Source organism: Rhinatrema bivittatum, chromosome 2, assembly GCF_901001135.1.
Source record: "Rhinatrema bivittatum chromosome 2, aRhiBiv1.1, whole genome shotgun sequence".
NCBI lineage: Eukaryota > Metazoa > Chordata > Amphibia > Gymnophiona > Rhinatrematidae > Rhinatrema > Rhinatrema bivittatum.
Window position 1 is genome coordinate 657443616 of NC_042616.1, and position 25749 is coordinate 657469364.

At 45.6% G+C, this 25749-nt stretch overlaps 1 protein-coding gene across 3 annotated transcripts in view; it reads left to right on the forward strand.

Moving 5' to 3' along the window:
- The window catches only part of ADHFE1 (alcohol dehydrogenase iron containing 1), a 144339-nt gene that overhangs the window by 109922 nt on the left and 8668 nt on the right, over positions 1–25749 (forward strand). For all 3 annotated transcript variants that reach the window (XM_029591399.1, XM_029591401.1, XM_029591400.1), the window contains exons 10-13: positions 6762–6860; positions 16110–16188; positions 17089–17185; positions 25116–25273. In XM_029591399.1, the coding sequence (XP_029447259.1) occupies positions 6762–6860; positions 16110–16188; positions 17089–17185; positions 25116–25273 (433 nt within the window). The remainder of the gene's footprint in view (positions 1–6761; positions 6861–16109; positions 16189–17088; positions 17186–25115; positions 25274–25749) is intronic.

Here is a 25749-nt window from a genome sequence, read left to right on the forward strand (position 1 = left end):
AGTGGTCTATCAATCGCCTAGAGACCAGAGCGGTCCGTCTGGCCCTGCAAGCCTTTCTGCCGTTGCTGCGGGGAAAGGCAGTCCGAGTGTTGTCGGACAATGCGACCACCGTGGCATACATCAACCGCCAGGGCGGGACAAGGAGCCCCCAGGTAGCGGAGGAGGCTCAGCGCTTGATGGCCTGGTCGGAGCTGAATCTCAGCAACATAGCAGCATCTCACATTGCGGGAGTCGACAACGTTCAGGCGGATTTTCTCAGCCGTCATCGCCTAGATCCCGGAGAGTGGGAGCTGGGGGACGCAGCGTTCCTTCTCATTTGCGAAACGTGGGGTGTGCCCCACATGGATCTGATGGCCACGTGGCACAACGCGAAGGCCCCGCGATTTTACAGTCGACGTCGAGAACGGGGGGCAGAAGGCGTCGACGCGTTGGTGCTTTCCTGGCCGACGGATGTGTTGCTCTACGTGTTTCCCCCGTGGCCGATGATCGGCAAGATTCTACGGCGCATAGAGTTGCACCCGGCCAATGTGATCTTGGTGGCACCGGAGTGGCCGCGCCGGCCGTGGTTCGCGGACCTCGTCCAGCTGGCGGTAACGGCACCCCTTCGGCTCCAAGGAATGGCGGGCCTACTTCATCAGGGCCCCGTCTGTTTGGAGGATGCGGATCACTTCTGTCTCGCGGCATGGCTTTTGAGAGGAATCGGCTGAAGAGAAAAGGTTTCTCAGATGCGGTGGTGGCTACGTTGCTACGTTCCAGGAAACAGTCGACGTCTCTGGCTTATGTCCGTGTCTGGGTGGTTTTTGAGGAATGGTGCGTGCAGCGTGGGGTGGACCCCACTTCGGCTTCAGTCTCCGACATTCTGGCGTTCCTCCAGGCAGGTCTGGCCAAAGGTCTGGCGTGCAGTTCTCTACGGGTCCAAGTGGCGGCGCTTGGTTGTTTGCGAGGTAAGGTCCGTGGTACGTCCCTGGCGCTTCATCCGGATATTTCTCGTTTCCTTCGGGGTGCTAAGCACCTTCGCCCTCCATTGCGTCTCCCTAGTCCGGCTTGGAACCTCAATTGGGTTCTCTCCGCTCTATGCACGGCGCCGTTTGAGCCCTTGAAACGAGCAACTCTTAAGGATCTCACTTTAAAAACGGCGTTCTTGGTGGCGATTGCCTCGGCACGGCGTGTTTCCGAGTTACAGGCCCTGTCCTGTAGGGAACCTTTCTTGCGTATTTCAGATTCCGGAGTTTCTTTGCGGACGGTTCCCTCCTTTCTTCTGAAAGTTGTGTCGTCTTTTCACGTGAATCAATCGGTGGAGCTGCCCGCTTTTGCGGGGAGGGAGTCCTCCGTTCCAGAAGCAAGGGAATTACGGAAGCTTGAAGTGCGGAGATCCCTCCTTCGATATCTGGAGGTCACTAATCCATTTCGGGTCACAGATCATCTGTTTGTCCTGTTCTCTGGTCCAAAGAAAGGGGCCGCAGCGTCATGCACAACGATCGCCCATTGGCTCAAGGAGGCCATTGGTTCGGCGTACTTGGTGCGGGGAAAACCACTTCCCGTGGGCCTTAGGGCTCACTCGACTCGTTCTCAAGCGGCGTCTTGGGCGGAAGCTTCGCAGGTGTCGCCTCAAGAGATTTGCAGGGCGGCTACCTGGAAGTCGTTGCATACCTTTATCAGGCATTACCGGTTGGATGTCCGGGCTACCGATTCCGGGGGTTTTGGAGAGAGGGTACTCCGAGCGGAACTCTCTGCTTCCCACCCTCAGTAGGTTTGCTCTGGTACATCCCAGGTGTCCTGGACTGATCCTGGTATGTACAGGGAAAGGAAAATTAGTTTCTTACCTGATAATTTTCGTTCCTGTAGTACCAAGGATCAGTCCAGGATCCCGCCCGCAGTGCTGCGCTGAAGTAATGGAGAGTCCGCTCATTGTTCTGAATTATTCTGTTCCGCTTGTTTAGCTCTCTCGGTTGGAGAGTCCGTTTCCAGGAGGGGTGTTTCTTTCCCCGTTCTTTTAGCGGTTTATAGCTAGTTTAGTTCTCTGGTTGTGTTCTACTTTGACATTCCGTATGACTGAGGGGCTGTGACTGGCACAGGGGCATATATGGCTCCGCCCACAAGTTTTAGTCTGTCTCCATCTACTGGTGCGGAGTCACAACCCAGGTGTCCTGGACTGATCCTTGGTACTACAGGAACGAAAATTATCAGGTAAGAAACTAATTTTCTTTTGGTAATGTACTCACGCAGCGGTCTCTCAGTGTGGAGCACAGGACCTGAAGTAAAGGCAGGCCCTCGAGGAGCGAGTACCTGGTTCCACCAGGTACTGACAGGAACTGATGTAGGAGCAAGTACCTGGTTCCACCAGGTACTGACGGAAACTGACGTAGGCACGAATGAACCAGGGAATAGCTCTGAGAGATAGAGATGGTAACTCACAGATGTTATAGGCAGCGGTGTCTTCCTGGCAGAAGTGGAGTCCAAGTAGCGAGTCCAGGAACATGGGCCCTCGAGGAGCGAGTACCGGTTCCAGACTGCTACCTGAAAGATAAGAAAGAGAGAGAGGCCCCCGAAGAGCGGGTACCCCAAATAGAGTTGGTCCAAAGGAAGCAGAGTTGCAAGGTACGGAGAGCGAATCCCATCCGTTAGGAAACCTTTGCTAACTCGATTCGTTAACAATTGCGTAGGCCTTTTGTATCCTGGATGCATGACATCATCACAGGGGGACGCCCCGAGGTACGCACCACTGAAGGTACTTGAAGCAGGGCCGCTCAGCGCGCGCGCCCTAAGGCAGTTGAAAAGCATGGCAGGAGGCAGCGCCCAAGCCAGTCCGGGGACGCCGGAGAGGATGGCAGGCAGACGCCGCGGCAGCCAAACGTCCGTCAAGCGCAGGAGGAGTCGCCAGAGAGGTAAGGAGGGCGGAGTGGAGATGTCGGGCAGCGACAGTTGTAACAGTACCCCCCTTCAAAGGGCGGTCTCCTCTTCGGGTACCAATCTTTGGTTTAGAAGGATGCGCAAGGTGAAATTGACGGAGCATCTCTTTGTCAAGGATGTTGGCCTGAGGCTCCCAAGAGTTTTCTTCGGGGCCGAAACCTTCCCATGACAGAAGGTATTCAAGTGCATTGCCTCGTCTTCGGACATCAAGTATCTCTTCAACCTTGTATTCTAGGTTGTCTTCTGCGTTGATAACAGGTGGTACCTGAATCTTGGAAGTAAATTCGCTGAGAATGAGTGGTTTTAAGAGTGAAACGTGGAAAGCGTTATGGATGTTGATTCCAGGTGGTAGCTTCAGACTATAGGTGATGTTGCCAAGACGTCGGAGGATTGGAAATGGTCCAACGTAGCAAGGAGCGAACCGAGTGGTGGGTAGCTTCAGTCTGAGGTATTTGGTAGATAACCAGACTTTAGCTCCAGGTTTGAAGACTGGCGCTTGAGTGGTGAGCGTCATAGTACTTCTTAGCACGGTCACTCGCTTTATTCAGCATGTCTTTTGTCTGAACCCACAAGTTATGGATTTCATCAGCAGTAGCTTGAGCTGCTGGAAGTGGCGGTGTTGGAGAACGTCCATATACCACTTCAAAGGGTGTTGATCCAGTTGATGTTGCTGGATGTGAGTTGATGACGAATTCAGCCATGATAGCAGTTCGGCCCAGTTATTCTGACGGGAACTGACTTCAAACGAATGAACTGCTTCAAAGTTCTATTCATCCGTTCTGTTTGGCCATTTGATGGCGGATGGTAGGTTGAAGTGTAGTCTAGAGAGATGTCAAATAACTTGCACAAGGCCCTCCAGAATCGTGCCGTGAATTGTGAACCACGGTCAGAGACAATGTGATTAGGTAGGCCGTGAAGGCGAAATATGTGCAATATGAAGAGCTTCGCAAGCTCCAAGGCTGAGGGTAAGCCAGGAAGCGCTACGAAGTGGGCCATCTTGCTGAAGCGATCAACTGTTACCCAGATGGTATTCATTCCTCCGGAAGGGGGTAAATCGACTACAAAATCAGTAGCGATGTGTGACCAGGGCTGTTCCGGAACTGGCAGAAGTTGCAGCAGACCCCATGGTTGACCAGAAGCGAGTTTGTTCTTGGCACAGTTTGTACAGGATGCCACAGGAATAGGTATCCTTCTTGATCGTAGGCCACCAATACAACTTCTGTATTTTGAACAGGGTACGGCGTTGACCAGGATGGCCGGCCAGCTTGGAATCATGCGCCCAAAAGAGCACCTTCTTCCTGAGGTGTTTTGGAACGATGGTCTTACCAGTGGGCACAGAATGGGTAGTCGCCAAGATGACTTTCTTCGGATCAATTATATGCTGAGGTTCTTTGGGCACATCCTCCGAGAGATGTGCCCAAAGAACCTTGGCGTCTGCTCTGGTATTTCTGTCTCCAGGGCGATACTTAAGCACAAAGTCGAACCGATTAAAAAATAAGGACCATCTGGCTTGTCTGTGGTTAAGATGTTGTGCGTGGCGGAGATACTCTAGATTTTTGTGGTCCGTGAATATGCTTATTTGATGTTGAGCGCCTTCGAGTCAAGACTGCCATTCCTCGAATGCAAGCTTTATTGCCAAGAGCTCTTTATCACCGATCCCATAGTTCTTCTTGGCCGGGGAGAATCGTCGTGAGAAGAAGGAACAGGGATGTAAGGCTTTCGAGTCTCCTGACTGGCTCAATATGGCCCCCATGCCGGATTTTAAAAGGGTTACATGCGCCGGGCCTAAAACCCCGGGGCTTTACAAAAGGGGCGGGGCAGGGTGGGGCAGTCCAGGGAAGGGGCGGGGCCAGAGGGTTCCAACAGAATGGCCATTGCCGCTGTGTTGGAGGATCACGTGTCGGCAGGCTGCCGGCGTGCACCACTTGCGCCTGCCCAGAGGCAGGCGCAAAAGGTAAAATAAAAATTTGTGGGGGGGGGAGGTTAGAGTAGGGCTAGGGAGAGGAAAGTTTAGGGGAAGGGATGGGAAGGGAACAGATGAAGGTAGCGTGGCTCAGCGCACGCAAGGTGCACAATTGTGCACCCCCTTGCATGTGCCGACCCCTGATTTTATAACTTGTGCTTGCCTGCGCGCGCAAGTTATAAAATCGGGCGTACATGTGCGTGCGCCGGGTAGCATGTGCACATGTAGGCTGCGCGCGCTCCTTTTAAAATCTACCCCTTAGTGTGGAGCAGTAGTCTAAAACGCAAGTATAATGTTAGGACTTATTCTGAATGGAATAGAGAGTAAAATTACGAATATCATTATGCTACTGTATAAATTTGGTTATGTACCGAAAAAACAAAGAAGATCGGTGTATATAGGGACTTTTATTAGAACTTGCCCAACTCTGGCCAAGTTCCACTCACACAGGAGCTACCTCAGGGGCTGTATGGATGCACTCTTAATACAAAACTTCAGTGCAAGGTAAACATAATATGCGCATAACAATTCTTAACGCGTTGCAGTTCCCTGCTGGAGTTTACCGCCATGGTTCAGACTCAATGAGTTGTTTTCACTTTTGACTTAACACACAGTATCGTACAATCTGAATATGGTCGGTTAGTGCAACTAAAGTTGGTATTGAAATCTTGATATCCGCGGGACTGACTGAAACAGACAGCATTAAGAATCGTTATGTGCATATTATGTTTACCTTGCACTGAAGTTTTGTATTTAAGAAGCCTGGTTATTTCAGAGCAGTAGCTTAAAGTTCCACTTCTTTACAGCTCCAGAGCACTCGTGTAAAAACTGGGCTCAACCTTTGACTGCGTTGTGGGTGATCAGCATTATTTTCCAGCATGCTATACCTTTTGGAGAATTAACTTTTGTTTAAAAACAGTTCATTATTTTGGTTAATTGTGGTGTTAGTTCATATGAGAACATATGGTAAACTTTGTTTTCTCTCTAGCAAAGCTTTAACCCCATAGCCTAGGTGACTGGGTAGTTCGCTGGTAGCAGGAGGTGGCAATGCTGCATCCGCCTAAAGTGATTGCGGAGAAAAGAACGTCAAATGATTTTTCCCTTAAAAGATTTTAGAACACTGTAAAATAGTTCCATGATCTCAGGGAGAGTTAAGAAAGGAATAATTAATTTTTTTAATTGACTATGTTGAAGTGTTCTTTAAAGGACCCCTATGCAGACAAAAAGTTATTAGGCCAAAAAATGAAGCCTTTGTTTGGTGGTCTTGTAACTATTGGCTTGTATCCTCTTAGCTTAGTAGTGAAAATCACTTTTTTTACATACTCTGGGAGGAAGTTTTCAAAAGTATTTATAGGGCATATGTACTTTTCCTCATATGGGAAAGGGATGGTGTCAGGGACAGTATTAGGGTGAGATCATGCAAACCCTTCATTTTGAAATCACTGTGCGTTTTTGCATACTTTGTGCCCAAAAAGTATGTATGGTAAAAAAAGATCCCTGCAGCACCAAGCACTAATTTTCAAAGGGAAACTCTGCAGGCTGAAAATTGCCTCTCTGTTATTGCAAGGGAAGCATTGGAATCTGAAACTCAGGCTGTGTTCTGTCTGGCATCAGTGTCATCAGGGAATAGGTGAGACACTGTCTAGTTTATCAGCTAACTGATAACATAAGTATCTGATAGAACACATCTTGAGCATTTCATTCCGTTTTCTCTATGCAAGAAACAATCTCATATACTTGAGCAGGTCTGAACTGGAAGCTTTGTAGCAGGTGAGCATATATGTCGTCGAATGGTCTTGATTTTACAGAGTGACATTCAGCTCCAAACTGGTGCTTTCAAAAGTCAATGTCATGAGTTTCTGAATGTTCGCTGTTTATATTGTTTCAGAGCAGTCAGGAACCCCGAGGATCGTGAAGCCAGGTTTTCCATGCATTTGGCAAGTGCATTCGCTGGCATTGGTTTTGGAAATGCTGGAGTTCATCTTTGGTAAGGAAAGACCATCTTTCCACTATTCTCTCTCTAAGGGGTCAAAATTCAAATGTTTGTTCAGGACTTAGCATGACATACGGTGGGCGATAATTTGGAGACAGCCCAGGGACATTCCAGGGTGGAGTTAAATTAGCCAGCTAAGTTACAGGGTCATTCTTTATTCTGCAATGTGCCAGTGTCATGTGCAGTACAACCTTATTGCACGTGACAAGGCTCTACCAGCCGCATTGCAGTGGTATTATTCTAATTAGGGGAGGAGTGTGGGAGAGGTTTTGATGGAGTTATCTCCCAGCAGAGCTGCAGGCAATAATGTTTTTCATATTATTGCCGGCAGCACTGCGGGAAATGACTACACCTTTTCCCGTGGCGCTTTGGGGGCAATAGTGTGCGAGCAGAATGACAAATCTAGGAGTTATCTTGCTAATTCAGTTATTCAGAATTAGCAGAATATTTGTCCAGCTAAGTTTGGTTGCGCTGGAGAGCAGTACTAAAGATAGCCAGATAAATTTATCTGGCTATATTCAGCGGAGTACCTAATCAGTAGTGCTCTACTGAATATCCTGGACAACTTATCTGCCTAATTTTAATTGAATAACTTGCCCACTCTCCACACTGCTGAATATTGGGCTCTAAAGTTCTCATGCATATTCATGTTTAGAGCAAGATCTTATATGTGAAACCAGTGCAAAGAGCTACTAGTACTACTTCTTGTACAGATTCGAGTATGGTCTCCAAAGGCTAGAAAGGCAGATCTGGAATAGTAGAGGGGCCCCCACCTCCACCCTGGAGGCCCCTGTGTAGCTTTGGAGGAGCAAGGTCTCCAGGAAGGCGAACATAGACTCGCAATAGCAGAAACTGATCCTGTAGCTAGAACCGACTTGCCCAAGGTCAGTGGGAAAATAAGGATTTTGAACCCTGGATTTCCTAGATCTCAGCCCACTACTCTAATCCTTAGACCAGTGGTTCTCAACTTTTTTCTGTCAGGACATACCTGACAGATAATTCTCATATATATGAGACACGTGGAACATATGATCGTCATGGGGCTAAATGTAAACATGCACGCTGCATCGACAGGAAACTCCCCGACCCCCAACAATGGGTACAGAGCACAACTAGGGTATTTCCTGTACAACTCACCAATCAAAAAAAGATATTCTGGTGTCATCTCAGTAATAGCAAAACAAACTCCCCATACTACCAGGCACAATAGCCCTCCTTATAAAAAGACAGTAGTTTACCACCAATGCATGTCCTATTGAGAAAACACAACAAATAAGACTAATGCAAATGCCTACATGCTAGTAAAATTCCTCACCTCGATCACACACACAGAACTGACCTGCACCAAGTACAAAAAGACCACAGATTACAAATATGGAGACAGAAACTGGAAGGGACCCAAAAAAGCCACTCTACATGCAGTGCAAAACTGGAGAAATGGAATCAGAAGTATAGCGTTAATATAGTCCCAGGATCTGCAATAATGCACATAAAATTACACCTGCATTATGGAATGCACACAAATAGTAACAGGCCTATCTATGAAAAGGCAACACTACAAATATTAAATCAGGCCTTAAATACCAATACACCTCCTATTAGGAAAACAGAACAAGCCAAGCTGCTATAGATCCCCACACAGAAATAATTGTAAAATATACTAATAAATGTTACAAAACAGCTGATGAACAGAATAATATCCAACAATTAAAAACTCATAAAATTATTAACAATTCTCCAAATACCAATAAAATATTTCAGAACAGCAGATACTTCACGTAATACCCAATAACTAAAATGCCAGTCAATCAAGAACATAGGATGGAGTATGGATATCGTGAGGGTGAGGGTAGGACTGGTTGGGGGATAAATGAGGTTTGTATATGAAGTAGAAACGATTCTGGGTGGTGTATGGGAAGGGGCTAGGTGCAGTGGGGGATAAACTACAATTGAAAAAGGTATAGGGTGTTTTGATATTATCCAGTGTTGTAGAGTTGTAGCTATTACTTCCTTTTTGTATCATTGCCGATGTCATTTATTCGAATATCTGATGCCATAGATTGTGGTAGGGGAGTTATCCTTTGTACAGCAAAGCAACCTATGCAATAAAAAGCAATGTTAAAAAAAAACACCCTTACTTACCCTCTCCAGCAACTGTCCTCTTCCTTTCCCTTGCAGGCCAATAGCACATACCAGAAGCAGCAGTTGCTGCTGAAGCTCTGCCCTCATGGTCCTCTTCCTTAAGGACCACGATCAATCTCACACACCCAGTAATTAGACTCCATGACCAGTCTCTGCCTCTCACACCTCAGTCATCTCCTTGAACAGTTTCTCTCTCTATCTCACACCAGTCACCTCCCTAACCAGTCTCTTTCTCTCTCTCACACACACACACACACACACACACACACACCAGTCACCTCCCTGACCAGTCTCTCTCTCTCTCCTTCACACATACTGGTCACCTCCCTGACCAGATTATCTCTCTCACACACACACCAGTCAGCTCCCTAACCAGTCTTTCTCTCTCTCTCCCCTTCACACATACCAGTCACCTCCCTGACCAGACTCTCTCACACTCACACCAGTCAGCTTTCTGACCAGTCTTTGTCCTTCACACACACCAGTCACTTCTCTGACCAGTCTGTCTCTCTCTCTCACACACACACACACACACACACACCAGTCACCTCCCTGACGTCTGTCTCTCTCTCACACACACAAACACGTCACCTCCCTGATGTCTCGCTCTCAATCACACACATGCTCTCTCTCTCTTACACAAGTGCTCTCATTCCCTATATGTACCCAGATCAATCCAGACTGCTGGATTTTGCCTCCCCTCCAGCAGATAGAGACAGAGAAAAACTTGAAGAGCACCCCCTCTTAACCTGGTGTGCCACCTGCATCTCTTCAGTATTTCTCTGTCTCCAGCAGATGGAGGTGATGCAAATACTGCAGTCTTGAGCCAAGATTTAAAAAAAAAAAAAAAAAGAGAGAGAAAGGAGATTAGAAATAAAGGAAGATCAAGCACAACAACAAGAAGTGGAATTTCCTCCTAGGGGGTCAGCAGTTCGTGGTGGGACACCCCCCCCCCCCCCCTAGTAGTAGGTCTGATAGAGCAGGGGTTGGATACCCCACAAGGCTCCCCCGTTCTAGTCAGGCACCAGGGGTGATCACCGGTGGTCCGGTCCCTCCCCCTCTACCAGCCCAGACCCAGAGCAGCCTGTATGCCTTGCCGGTAACCTTTTCCCTTTATTATGCTCTGCACTTCAAAAAAAAAAAAAAAAAAGAGGAGGATAATAGGCTATATACAGGCTCTGTCACTTTTCATTGTGCGGCAGTGTTTGTCATTTGCGGTCCGAGGCTGTGTGGGCGGCTGCATCTCCTACTCGATTTACCTTCTGCTCTATCATTTCCTGAGGTCCTCAGGACTCGCTGCCCAACCTTCCTGATGTCGATCCCGATGCTCTGGCGGCGGTTGTGGGAGCCCCAGGACTTTGTGCTGTTAATCCAAAAAAAAAAAATTTGTTTTTTTCCATGCTGGTCAGCTGCAGCACAGCAGTGGGTCACCACTCGGGTGGGCAGAGGGTTCTCCTAGGAGGATACGTCAACGGCTGGAGCCGCGGGGATCTTTCCGGGTCCGAAAGATTTGGGGCCCATCACTGAAGGGAGACTTGAACCCTACTCATGGTAACTCAGACCTCGGTGGACATCCTGACCCTCCCTCGGTTCCTTCTCTTTCCGGCCCGGACGAGGAGCCGGGCAAGGCTTCGCTTCTGGAAGGGCATGGCATGAGAGTTGTTCGCCTGTTTTCAGAAGGAGGAGTTGGACCCTCTCATTCCGCATGTCCTGGCAGAGCTAGGAATTTTGCTTCCTCTGGATGTCTCGGCACAGGATTCGGCAAACCCGGTCCTCGCTGGTTTGCAAGGTCCAGCCAAGACTTCCTGTCCCATCATATGGTTCAGCAATTAATGGTCTGGGAGTGAGATACTCCGGAATTGGACCTGAGAGTGGGCCGGGCTGTGGTCAAACTGTAGCCTTTGCCTGAGGAGACCATGGAGCTTTTTGTAAGTTCCAAACGTGGCTGCTTCTGTGTCGCCTGTCACAAAAGAACCACTATTCCAATAGCAGTTGTGGCAACTCGGACACCTCAGGACAAGAAGCTCAAAATACCTCTCAACAGGATTTTCGAAGTCTCTGCCCTTGCCATTCGGGCTACTGGCTGTCACAGTTTCATGCTTTGGGCAAGCTTTTGATGGGTGCAGCAGTTGCTGACTACCAGGGACTGCCTCAGGACTCAGCGCAGGCAGAGCGCTTGGAAGCGACTATCGTATATGGAGCGGATGCCTTATGTGGCCCCCTTTGTACCTCTCCCAGGTCAATGGTCTCCACATTCTCGGCATGGAAGCTCTTATGCTTTCGCACCTGGTTGGCTGAAGTCTCCTCTAAGGCTCAGCTTAACGCTCTCCCTGTTCAGGGCAAATTCTTTTTTGGTGAGGATGGGCAGTGGATTCTCTCTCTGGGCAACTATAAAGTCCGTAAGCCCCCAGAGGACAAACCTCAGCCATCTACAGGTTTCTCCCAACCCACTTTCATTTTTGGGGGCAGAGAAGCTTCTAACAGAGTAGGGCTTCTGCTCCAGGCCAGTGACAAGCCTCGGGGAGGTCTCAATCCTGGTCTCTCTCATTTCGCAGCCGAAGAGTGACTTGAGAAAGCGTTAACCAGGGTCCCTGGGGCCCAAGTCCCCCCAGTTAGATGCGGCTGTCCCGGTTTTTGCGAGGAAGGGGCCAAGATATCTTCTGACCAGTGGGTCCTATGCATCATAGAATACGGCTATGCGTTAGAATTTGCTTGGCATCTGAGACCTGTTTATCATCTCACCATGCGGATCCCCTTTGCAAAGGCAGATTGTTCGGCAGACCCTCCACAGGCTGCATTGTTCCATCTATTTCGTGGTGCCGCAGAAGGAAAGCTCTTTCCGCTCAATCATGGACCTGAAAAAGGTGAACAAGGACCTCAGTGCCGCATTTTTGGATGGACACCCTACCTTCGGTTATTGCGGCGGTCCACAGCGGGAAGTTCTGGGCTTCCCAGGATCTGACAGAAGCTTGCCTACACATTGGTATCCACAAAGATCACCGGAAGATTCTTTGATTCATGATCCTCGGAATGCATTTCCAGCTCCGGGTCCTCCCATTTGGTCTGGCTTCAGCTCCTCGCTCTTTCACCAAGGTAATGGTGGTGGTGGCCGCAGCTCTTCGGTGGGAGGGAAGACTGGTTCCCCATACCTGGATGAATGGCTATTTTGGGCAAAGTCGAAAGAAGTCTGCGAGCTGGCAGTCAGCAAGGCCTTACACCTTTAGCAGTCCTTCAGATGAGTTGCCCATCAGGCCAAGCGTCCTCTCTTCCTTCTCAGGTCTTGGACTTCCTGGGAGCGCAGTTTGACACCCGAGTGAGTAAAGCCTTCCTACAGGAGGAGCGGATTACCATGTTAATGCAACATGTTGCAGCTCCTCGGCTCGATATTGTCCACTCTGGAATTGGTCCCAATGGCGCTTGCTCATATGAGGCCTTTAAAGTGATCGTTACTATCCCGTTGGGATACGATGTTGGAAGAATTTCCAGATACTCTTACTGCTTACAGCTTCTGCCAGGTCCAGTCTTGGTTGGTGGCTCGCCCCAGAACACTTGAAGTGCGGGGTGGACCTTGAGGTACCTTAGTGGGTGATCGGGCCCACGAGTGCCAGTCTCTCCGGTTGGGGAGCAGTGTGCCAGTCTCATTCGGTCCAGGGCCAGTGGTCGCAAGTGGAGGCGCACTGGTCCATCAATCGCCTGGAAATGAGAGCAGTCCGTTTGGCATTACAGAATTTTCTGCCTCTGGTACGCTTCCGGGCAGTGCAAGTTTTATCCCACAATGCGATGACTGTAGCCTATATCGACCATCAAGGAGGAATCAAAAGTCGTCTGGTAGTCTCAGAAGCGGTGCAGCTGATGGCCTGTGCGGAACAGCATCTAGCCTTGCTAGCAGCATCACACATGGCGGAAACCGACTATGTGCAAATGGATTTTCAGAGCCAGCAGAGGCTAGACCCCAGAGAGTGGGAACTCTCAGACGAAGGGATGAACCTCATCTCTCGCAGATGTCCTACCCATATGGACTTGATGGCGACTCAGGCTCCATGCTTCTTCAGTCGCAGTGAAGAACATGGTGCGGAAGCCGACCGACATGCTCTTCTATGTGTTCCCTCTGTGGCCTCTGGTAGGCAAGATTCTCTGGAGAATGGAAGTTCATCCCGGAATGGTAATCTTAGTAGCCCTGTAATGGACCCAGCAACCCTGGTTCGTGGACCTAATCAACCTCGTGATGGACGATTCCCTGAGACTAGGTCATTTACCAAATCTCCTTTGTCAACGCTCTATATATTTCGACCAGGCGGATCACCTTTTGACTAGTGGCCTGGCTTTGAAAGGCAGCAATTGAGGATGAAGGGTTATCCGGAGGACGTGATTACCACACTACTTCAGGCTCGAAGGACCTCTACCTCTTTAACTTATGTCAGGGTGTGGAAAGTCTTCAAATCATGGTGTCGTGAGTGGGAGATCCTCCCTTGTTAGTTCTCGGTGGCGCAGATTCTGACATTCTTACAGAAAGGCCTAAGTAAAGGGCTGTCTTTTCATTCCCTCTGGGTACTGGTGGCAGCCTTGGGTTGCCTTAGAGGCAAGGTTCATGGTGCGGCACTACCAACACATCCGGATGTGGTGCGTTTCCTCCGCGAGGCGAAGCTTTTGAATCCCTCAGTCCGTCCGGTATGTCCGGCCTGGAGCCTTAAATTTAGTCCTCAGGGTCTTGAGTGAAGCCCCTTTGAGCCTCTATGATCTAACTCTGAATGTGGTGTTTTTTGCGAATCTCCAAATCCGGAGTCTTTCTCAGAACAGTTAGATCTTTTTTGCAAAGAGTTGTCTTGGCCTTATACTTGAATCTATATGTGGAACTTCCGGCTTTTTTAAGTGGAGGCGCCTTACGCTAGGGAGTTGAGGCATCTAGATGTTAGAAGGGTGCTGTTGCTTTATCTTGAGGTTACGAATACCTTTCGGGGTTTCGGCTCCTCATGGACATAAAGCATCGAAGGCAACTATAGCCCATTGGTTGAAAGTGGACATGGCTTCTGCTTACATTTGCTGCGGACAGACTGTCCCTGATGTTTTGAAAGTGCATTCGATTCGGTCTCAAGTGCCAGTTGGTCTTGTCACAAGAAGTTTGTATGGCAGTGACCTGGAAATCTTTACATACTTTTGCTGGGCACTACCATTTGGATGTCCAGGCACTAGAGGTCAGCAGTTTCGGGAGCAGTGTCATTCGAGCGGTACTCTCAGGGTCCAACCCCAGATAGGGAAGCTTTGGTACATCCCAGCAGTCTGGACTAATCCGGGCATGTACAGGGAAAGGAAAATTGGTTCTTACCTGCTAATTTTCATTCCTGTAGTACCATGGATTAGTCCAGATGCCCTCTCATTGGGGGGATGATGTCAGTTTCTTGAGAGTCCGCTCTAATTTGTTCCAAGCACTTCAGAAGGCTACAGGTTTCTCCTTATCCTGTACTCAGGTTTTTCCAAGTTTATGGTTACTTTTGCTTAATCTGTACTATATCCTTTTATTGTGTTCTGCTTTGGTAATATACTGATGAGATGCAGGTGGCACACCAGGTTAAGAGGGGGTGTGCTTCAAGTTTTTCTCTGTCTCCATCTGCTGGAGGGGAGGCAAAACCCAGCAGTCTGGACTGATCTGTGGTACTACAGGAACGAAGATTAGCAGGTAAGAACCTATTTTCCTATCACACACATGCTGTCTCTCAATCACACACATGCTCTCTCCCTTAGATACATGCTGTCAATCACACTTGCACAAACATGCTCTCTCTTACACACATGATCTCAATCACACACATGCTCTCTCTCTTACACACATGCTCTCAGTCACACACATGATGTCTCTCTCAATCACATACATTCTCTTACACACATACTCTCTATCACACACATATGCTTTCTCTCCCTCTGGCTCGCTCTCCTCATGACCACCACCCCCCCCCCCCCCTCCACAAATTGTAACTGCAGCAGCAGCCTCCTCCAGCCCCCCCTGCCCAAAAAGCAAAAAATCATATCTTCTGCGGGGGATTAACCTGCTCTTTCTCCCATCACTGATCGCCAGATGTTGCTTCATTTTGGTCTGGGCCTGCACTGCTGCTGCTATTACTTTATGTAGCATGGTCCTCTCTTCTTCCCATGTGCCCTACTGTACATCACTTCCTCTTTGGGGCCATAAGAACAGGAAGAAGAAAGGGCCATGCTGCTAATATTGCCAGCTCCCACTAACACTGCTGACATCCCTGCCTGGACGGGACTGTAGCAGTGTTAGTGGAAGAATGTCTGTATCTCACTGCGATGGAGGAAAAGGAGGGAAGCACAACCAGAGCGGGATACCAGGAAGCCGCAACACACCTGCTGGTGTTTGGCAACACACTGGTTGAGAATCGCTGCCCTAGACTAATCCTAGTGTATGCTGAGTGGAAAGGGCACTGGATGATATTAACGATCATTTTTTGTTTTGCCTTGCACACTGTTAAGTCTCTGGTGTGCCCAGAATCTCTGCAGATCACCACTTGTCTCTCTGAAGGCCATTCCACTGACATGGAGACACCCAGCTTTGGGTATATGACAGCAGGAGACACAACTGCCAAATAAGGGAGCTCTTTTTCAGTACAGATTGTAAATGAAATGTTGAAATGCACTTTTACAATGTTACAGAATGTTCTTGGTTATAAAGGATTTGATTTTTAAAGCAACTTGTATACATATAGTCCTGTTTTATGCATGTAAGTGGGGCTTTGAAAACCAGGGGTTTGTGAATATAAAAGTATACATGAAGCCACATTTTGCATGTATTTTTATCTGCATTGGCAAGGGGCGAATTGCGGGTGGGGAAAGTTATTTACATGCATTCTTTCGATTTTCTAAAGTATGAGCACAAATGTACATTTAGATAGTTAAACATGCTTAGGAGCAGGTATAATTTTGTGCATGTATGTGTCTATACATACTAGAGCAATCCATGAATTTTCAAAGCAGAATTATGCGCATAAGTCTGCTTTGAAAATTAAAGATATAATACCCACAGACTTTAGTCCTACACAGGCTATTCTAAAATTACCTTTAAAATGAATTGTTTTTTCTTTTCCCTAGCCATGGGATGTCTTACCCTATTTCAGGTTTAATGAAGACCTACAAGGCTAAAGACTACAATGTGGATTATCCTTTGGTGGTAAATAAACACACACACATATATATATATATATATATATAATTTTTATCATTTTTTTATGTATGCATGTTTTTATAGATGTGGAAATGTACATAGTTTGGATGAAATTATGACTGCAGTTTATTATTGTGCATCATTTCTGGCTAGACTCACCAGCTGATTCCATTTTTTTTCTGATAGACTGCTCCAGTCCTATTTCACCCCATAGAAAGCACGGACTTGTAGACCTGCCTTTCTTAGAGAACTCAGAAATACTTCTCCATGGGTATGGTGGCAGAAAACCAGAAATGGATCAGACAGTCAAGGAAAAAAAAAATGGAACCTATTGGCAACCCTAACTATGATCCTAATGTAACAAAATTAATTCACTCCCTCTCAGAGTGTCCCCAGCTCCAACCAACCTACAGAGCAGGAGACAGGTCTGGCACCCCACAGCAGCTCTCAGGGATGCTTTTGGGTTGTCGGATTGTTTGAGTATTTCATTATAAATCCAGATAAGAGTAGCGATACTTTTATGAGCAGAAAAAGAGACCAAGCAACCAGTGAGGGCAGGAGAACATGGCCTTTAAGGTGCAAGTCAGGAGCTGCTTGTGCGAGCACTGCGCGCCCAATAGATTAATTCTCCAGTACACATCTGCTGCTCCACCCTTTGGAAATTTGGAGCCCAATGCATGAGCAGTGTGTGTTTCTTTTCTGAAAGAACATCACCACCACAGGAAATTATACAAAAGAAGGGAGAATCTCTCCTTTAGGATCAAGTTCCACAACATAATCCGGGGGCTGCAGTCAAATTAGCTGTTACGGTCTAGATGAGCTTCACTGTGTTTGCTTCTCTAAGCTTTGCAAGAGCTGTTATAAGAGTTCTGGTTAACATGGGTGGGGGTTTATTTTATCTTTTAGCCACACGGTCTTTCTGTGGTGCTGACATCCCCGGCTGTGTTTACTTTCACAGCACTGATGTGTCCCGAGCGACACCTTGAGGCTGCAGGGATCCTGGGTATGTCAAAGATTCCACTCTGCTACATCCAACCTTTCTACCCAGCATTTTGAAACAAGATGGTTGTCCTCTCGAGAGAGAGGAAAATGCGCTGCCAAAACATAGCTGTGCCAGGGATGCTTTTCATGACTGTTGCACAGTTTGCACAAATAGTATATGTTTTGTGGCTACTTGCACGTTTGCATTTTTCACATTTTGGTCATAAAAAACTAAGACTATGATTACTGCGAGTCAGGAGCCAGTTTTTGGCACCTGAAAGCTAGCTTTTGTATGATAACCTAGTGTTTCTGTAGCCCTGTCTTTTCAAAAACTATGTTTTTAAAAAAGCCTTTAATATCTATAAATCATGGGCAGCCATTTCTGGTTTTAGGCCCTTCATCCTTGCTGAAAACAGCAGCAGTTTGACCATTGCCAGTGCTCACCCTATTCTTATTCCAGACATGTAGAATGCGGATATACAGCAACAAAGGAATAATGAGTGTCATAGAGGGTGAATTGAAGCTGATAATGTATTCTACAGTCCAGAGCAGGGACTGACCAAGACCTCCTTTCATTTAATTGAAAAACATGAAGGTGGCAGTTGCCCTCCAGAGCAGTCTGAAATATTTTTATTCACTTTATCAAATTAACCCCTCTGGCCAATTCTGGCCAATACCTGAATTAGACAAAATCAAGCTCTTTAAGACCAAAAAAAATATGCACTGTCAGTTTGGCTCCAGGATTTTAGTTTTGGAGAGATCCAATTTAAAATACAAAGGGGGGAAGAGGGCACTAGCACAGGCAGGGGTTCACATTGCCTGCCCCTAGTAACTTGGCAGGTTTAGATGCTCTGGTATAGATTCTCAGCAGATTTCTGATGTTTAATACTTTAAAAAAGTCCAAGATTTTGCATCACATTGATATAACATTAATATAAAATAACAATGTATTAGCAATTAAATTACAACACAGAGCACATTTTCTTATGCAAAGTTAGTTAAGTTTTGTGTGTGACCTCTTGGAGACTAGAAGAAGAGGGCTCAATGCAAAAATGACACCTCACATGAACTTATCCTCCTATATCCTTTTCCAAAAATTCCAAAGCACCATTTGCTAAACAATGTGGAAGATAGAGCAGAGCAATCAGTTATTACATCTAGATTTAAAAAAATATATTTTCAGGGAGGATAATTCTCAAAGACACTACTATACATAAAACAGTATTGATTTTTTTTCCAGTTAATACTCTATTGATTTAACTCATATTACAAACCAAAAACATAAAGGAATAATTCATCCAAACAGAATTAATGTCACATATTACAACAAAAATGTATCCAAAAAATATACGATTCAAGTCCCCATATACAGTAAGTGGGGAAACGTACAAATCTCAATTAGCGAGGACATTATAATTAGAAAAAAAGGAGTGAATTTATATATTGTGTGCTAAATAAAATGTTAATCCACCTGTTGCTTATCCCTGAATAAATTTCCAGATGAAGAGGATCAATAAATATAAATCTGTTTTTTACACACACACTTACAAGGAAATAAAAAAAAGGTTGCACCCAACAATGTCACACTGTCCCTCATTTGCAAAAATTGCTTCCTATGACATTGTCTCTTAGAAACATCAGGAAATAATTGTATTTTTTGTCCTCAAACCAACCAGTCTTTATATTTAAAATATTTCTAGGAAAATCATGATTTTATTTAACTCCCTACAAAAAGTAACCAATAAAGTAGTCCTAATAGCAGTGTCATCCATAAAAGCCTCAAGGAAGTCAGAAAGAGCTGGATTCTCCTGAGATAACAAATTCATCCCTCACTCAGCATCTACAGTAATTCTCTTAGACTTAGATAAATAGTAAATTCTTGAGAGTAGGAGGATGCTATCTTCTGAGATCCCTAAACTTTCTTTTAGATGTTTCTTAAACAATTCCAAAGATAATAATAATCTAGACATAGGGAAATTACTTCTTAATTGATTTTCAATTGCCTCTATATGACTGTGTAAAGGCAAACTTTCTTTAATATGTGCTGGTCTTACAGGGCATCATAAGAATTCTCAATATTATCTAATCATATATTATGCTCTTGAAGTGTTAATTTAATAACTTGGGTGATTTTACTTAAATGAGATACAGAATTTGACATAGTTTTATCCACTTTTGTAACCAAACGCCAATTTATTGTAATAATAATAATTATTATTTTATTTGTATACCGTCAATCTGGTAAAACAATCTTGGCAGTTCACAGAAAATTAAAATACAGGTATATGGCAACAAATAGACATCATACATAAACTACATTAAAAAGAATACTTATAGTGCAAAATTAAAATAACTTCACTATTCTGAATTTTCCTGCTATCCTTTTTCTGTCTGCGGAAATGCAATGCTGACTAGCCATGTTTTTAGTCCCTTTTTTGAAGATCTTAATGTCTGGTTCAACGCACAATTAAACTCTGGAATTTGTTGCCAGAGGATGTGGTTAGTGCAGTTAGTATAGCTGTGTTTAAAAAAGGATTGGATAAGTTCTTGGAGGAGAAGTCCATTACCTGCTATTAAGTTCACTTAGGGGCAGATTTTATAAATCTGTGCACACGCGTACTTTTGTTTGAGCACCAGGTGCGAACAAGAGTACGCAGGATTTTAATACATACGCGCGTATTCATTAAAATCCGGGGTCGGCGCGCGCAAGGCTGCCCAAAATCGGCAGCCTGTGCGCGCGGAGCCGCACAACCTGCCTCCGTTCCCTCCGAGGCCGCTCCGAAATCGGAGCGGCCTCGGAGGGAACTTTCCTTCCACCCACCCACCCCCCCGGCCCTATCTAAACCCCCCCCCCACCTTTGTCGGCAAAGTTACGTCGCTGGAAGCAGGCGTAACTTTGCGCGCGCTGGTCCGGCTGCTGCGCTCCATGTTCCGGTCCGGGGGCTGGTCCAGAGGCCGTGGCCACGGCCCCAGAATGCCCCCGGGCCAAAACCACACCCGCGGCGCCGCCCCCGAAACGGCACATCACTCCCGGCACGCCCCCGACACGCCCCCGACACGCCCCTTCATGCAAGCCCCAGGACTTACACGCGTCCCGGGGCTTGCGCGCGCCGCCGAGCCTATGCAAAATAGGCTCAGCGCGCAGGGGGGGGGGGTTTGGGGTAGGTTTTCGGGGGGTTCGCGCGTACCCCTTTGAAAATCTACCCCATAGAGAATAGCCACTGCCGTTAGCAATGGTAACATGGAATAGACTTAGTTTTTGGGTAATTGCCAGGTTCTTATGGCTTGGATTTTTTGTTTTTTATGTGAGAATGCCCTGTTAAACAACTATTCCTATAATAGGGAACACAGGCTTCAAAGATCACCAGAATAGAAAGATGTAGATTCTGTTGAAATATGCCTCTTCGTCCACATCCTTACAGTTACAGATCACTGTCTGTGTTATTTGGGCACTTGCACTGGGTACAGCAGCTCCCTGAAGAGCGGAAAGTGGCTCAGCTGGAGTCCAGGGCTGCTTTCCTGAAGGATGAACTTATTGGCATCTCTTCTAGATCTGTAGTGTCGTCAGTTGCAGTATGAAGGCTATTGTGACTACAGCACTAAGCAGCAGATGCTTCCTCCATAGCGCCTCTAAGCAAGCTTATTTTCAAGTGGGAAATTGTTTCTTTGGCAAGGATTTAAATAAAATTGTAAAGACCCATGGGAAGAAAAACCTCAGTTTCAGAAGAAGAAATCAGTCTTTTCAAGAGGCCATAAGGCAAATCTTCTAGGTCTGCTATTTTCATCTGTTCCACCCAATAAAGGTGGGAGGGTCCTCTCCTTGGGGATGTCTGAAGGCGTTTGCCTTCAGCAGTTTTACCAGGAGTTGTCTCACATATCTTTACGGTTACAACCTAATTCTTGCCATTTCAGTCCTGATTCCTATAGGGTCTCTTCATACATTTTGGCTGCCAGGAAGTTGACTGTTCTCACTACTCTCAAGTAACTTCCACATTTGTAAGCATCGCTTCCAGTTCCATGTGATGTGCAGGGGCATGGTTAGTACTCCATTTTTTTTGTGGTCCTAAAGAAGAACGATTCCTATAGATCTGTCCTCGATTTGAAAGGAATAAACAGTAGTCTTTACATTTCAGTATGGCTATGTGACAGGGCGAGTTTCTCTTTTGTCAGAATCTTTTGGCGGTTTAATTCCATATTCCCATCTTTTCTATTTATTTATTTATTTGTTTGTGTGCTTTTATATACCGAAGTTTGGAACACTCCTTCACTCCGGTTTACAGATATAACAACGCATTACAGTAAACCATAACAGACAATTTAGAACATTGGTAACAGATAAATATTGTGCTTTGTTGGAAGAACTATAACGTTTCGTATTATAATGTTTTCTAATTAACATCTTAAGTGGAAATAGTCATTTGTCAAAATAGATAATTTGAACAATTGACAACGTTCTATTTAACGTTTTTAAGTGCTAAAAGATTTTAATCATAACAGGTACTTTGTACATTTGTTAACTGATAATGCTTGTACTTTACTAATGACAGTCTAATGTTTAACATTAATAACAATTTGCATTTAACATTTACAATGCTAATTGTTTCTTAGCTTGATTAGGTCAGATTGGTGTTTCACTGTTAGGGGTGACATGGGTTGAGTAGTTATAGTGGTGAGTCGCAGGGGAATTATGAGGGAGGGGGAGTTATGGGAGGCAAGTAGCAGAATGATGGGGGTATGAGTGACGAGAAGGGGCAGGATGGAGTTGGAGGAGGATGAGGTAAGGGAGGGGAGTGAAGTGAATGGGAGTTCTAGAAGGTGAGCAGTTATGTCTGAGGTAAGAAGAGTGCATGTTTAGCTTAGGTGAGAAGAGGGGTGGCTAATAGAATCTAAAGATCCGAGTGAATACAAGGTGCTTGTTGAAAGTGAATCACAGTAGGGGGGAGGTGTATAATGGTGCGGTGTGAAATTTAGGTAGTGTCAGCTTAACCAATGCCATCTTTGTAGGCTTGTTGAAATAGCCATGTTTTGAGTAGTTTTTTTAAAGAGTTTTGTGTCATTTTGTAGCCTTAGGTTTTCTGGTAACGAGTTCCATAGATTTGGTCTGGCTATTGAGATTGCTCTTTCTCTGTCTGTTGTGAGGTTTGCGGTTGAGATTGGTGGGACTGCTAAGTAGGGCTTTGTTAGCTGATCTTGTGTTTCGTTGAAGATTATGCTTTTGGAATATAGTATTTAAGCAGTCTGATTCATTGTTATGTATGGTTTTGTGAATGATGGATAGCATTTTGTACTCTATTCGTTTTTCTATTGGTAACCAGTGCAGTTCTTTTAGTACAGGGGTGATGTGTTCTGTTCTTTTGTGACCGGTGAGTATTCTAGCTGTGGAGTTCTGTAATATTTGGAGAGGGTGTGTGGTTGTTTTGGGAAGGCCTAACAGTAATAAGTTGCAGTAGTCAAAGCATGTGAAAATTAGGGATTGAACTATGGTTCTGAATTCGGGTTGGTTTAGAAGTGGTTTTAAACGTTTGAGAATTAAAAGTTTGTAGAAGCCCTCTTGATTTTCATGGCAATGTGTTTTTTGAAGTTCAGTTCAGGATCGAGCCATATACCCAGGTCCTTGATGTTTTCTCTCAGTCTGATTATTGTATTGTCAATTTGAATTGTATTATTGGGATGGTTAGGTGGGCTTTTTCTTTCCAGTAGTATGCATTCGGTCTTGTTCATATTCAGGCATAGTTTCATTTGATTTAGGATATTTTTATGCTGATGAGATGTGTGGCTGCAAGTTTAAGGGTGTTCTCTACAGTTCTTGTTACAGGAGTGAGTAGTTGAATGTCGTCAGCATAAATGTTGTAGGTGATGCCGAGATTCGATAGTAGTTGGCATAATGGTAGGATATAAATGTTAAACAGAGTGGCCGATAGAGCTGATCCTTGCGGCACTCCAGTTTCATGTGGAATAGATTCTGAGAGGGAGTTGTTAATGTTCTGTTTCAGAGGAAAGAGGTGAATCTGGAAAGATTATCATAGGTTCCTCCATTTTTTACGTACAGAAAACGCACTTTCAGTTCAGGGCACTCCCATTGTGGTCTCACTGCTTTCCTAGAACCTTTCCAAGATGGTATTAGTGCTGGCAGCTTTTTGATGAACAGAATGTATTATGTTTGTTCATACCTCAGAGTCCAACCAGGAAGGCCTTTATGCTATCCAACAGAGTTTTACAGTTTAGAAGACTTGGACTAGGTAATCAACTTTGCCAAGAACAAAGCTGTTTTTTCCAGTCTCCAGAATGCCTGGATTTCTCTTTGATGCCAGTGCAGGCCAAACCTATCTAACACAGAAAAGAGGGGTCACAATTGTGAGTCAGGTAGAGAAATTTATTGCTCAGAGGGCTCCCAGAGCTTAGGATTATCTACAGCTTCTTGGCTTCATGGCAACCTCCTTAGATTTGGTTAAGTGGGCCAAGGCCCATATGGTCCCTTGCAGTTTTTCTGTTTGTTTCACTGGGCCCCTAAATTTTAGGATTATGAAGTTTATCTTCCTTTCCCAGGGTAGGGGAGGCAAAACCTCTTTTGAGGATCAATGCCACTGAACTTGCTGAGGAGAATGAGTCTAGAACTTCCTCACTGGGTATGCCTCAAAATAGATGCAAGATTGCTGGGACAATGCGAGCCCATTCCCAGTATCAGGTTGCTCAAGGGGCTCTGGTCACAGGAGGAGGGCTTGTGGTCCATCAACAACCAGAAAACAGGGCCTTCAGATAGGTTTTGCTACATTTCTTCCTCTGCATCTCCTGTCCTTAGTGAAGAAAATGGCAGCCTGGGTTCTCTCTGTCAATGCCACAGACTTATGTGACAGATAGGGGAGGCACCTGGAGTCCAAGGAAACAAGTGTTCTGTTTCTCAATGAGTGGAACAGAATCTTCTGAAATTTTCATGACTCATTATGGGACTATGAAATATCCAGTCCATCTCTCTCTTCAGTGGAAAGTGGAATCTCAGTCAGGGAACCTTTTAGAAAATAGTTGAGTCGATGGGAGCCTCCACACATGATCCTAATGTCAACTTGCAAGAATGCCAAAGCCCTCTGATTCTTCAGTTATCGTTGGAAGTACGGCTTCAAAGGGAGGGAAAACTGTTGTGTCTTTCTTCCCTGGCTTCTGAAAGGGAAGACCTTGAATAAGATAGCAAAACAGTTTTTGTAGGTCATTCTTTCCAATGGCTCCAGATTGGTCAAAAAGTCCTTGGCACACAGATCATGTGAGACTACAGGCTGATTCTCCAATACAAGAAATGGCTTTTTAAGCAAGTCTACAAGAACAATGCATAGAACTAGGCAGTTTTACCTCTTACACTTTTTCTTTTACTTCGGCAAGCGCACTGCCTTCTGGCTGCAATAGACCATCTACCGTATTATTTTCTGGGACCACACTAGTTCAAGATCCTCCCAGAAAGTTGGGCCTCTGCAATCTTTGAAGTGGTGCCTCAGTTTATAGAGATTGTTAAAAGGCAAGCAGAGGTTTGCTTTTTACTTCCTCTTTTCCTTTTTCTTTCTCTTCATTAAACCAAGAAACGTTTGGAAGGTTTATTTTTTTGGAGAAAACTTGGTGTTTCAAATTAAGTACATATTATTTAAGAGTTTGAATCAGTTGCTAGTTTTATCTTCCATGGCTTTGACTTAACAATTCTCACTTTGTGCTGGAGCTGCACTTTGGTAATCAGCAATGATGTCTCCTATCTGCTAGTCGAGGGTGAAAACACACATGACCGATGTAGCAGGATTCAAGAAAGGAAATTATCAGGTAAGACTAAATTTTTCCACATTCATTCTCCTTATACAGAGAAGGCTATTATGTGCCTGTTGTGAATTTAGCAGATGTTTTGATTAAATAAATCTATTTCAGCTTTTTTCTGCTCTCACAGCATCTTACAAACAGAGCATTGTGTTTTGTTTTAGGAGCTGACATCCGTACTGCCAAAGTTGAAGATGCTGGACTTATTTTGGCCGACACCCTTCGGAAATTAATGTTTGATCTGAATGTTGACGATGGTTTGAGTGCAATTGGGTACTCTAAAGCAGATATCCCTGACTTAGTCAAAGGCACTCTGCCTCAGGTAAGGATACTTTTTTGACAGCAAACTTTCTACATATGTGTCAGGTACAATCACTGGTGGGGCTTGAACCAGAGGCTGTTCGAGCAGCAGACCAGTGCTCTGGCCACTAAGTCAAACTATTGACACAGGGAAAGCAGAGGTGCCATAGAGAATGAACCAGATGCCAGGGCCAGTGACTGCACCATATAGGAGATAAGATCGGCACTCCAGCCTTGAAAAGAGATTGCTGAGAAAGGAGATACTCAGTCCCTGGCGAGACCTCATTTGGAATACTGTCTACAGTTCTGGGGTCCGCATCTTCAAACGGATATAAACTGGATGGATTCAGTCCAGAGGGTTGGCTACTAAAATGATCAGTGGTCTTTGTCGGGACAGACTTAAAGATCTAAACATGTATACCTTAGAGGAAAAGTGGGACAGAGGAGATATGATAGAGAGATTCCTGTTCATACCCCAGATCAGTCAGGACACATGGG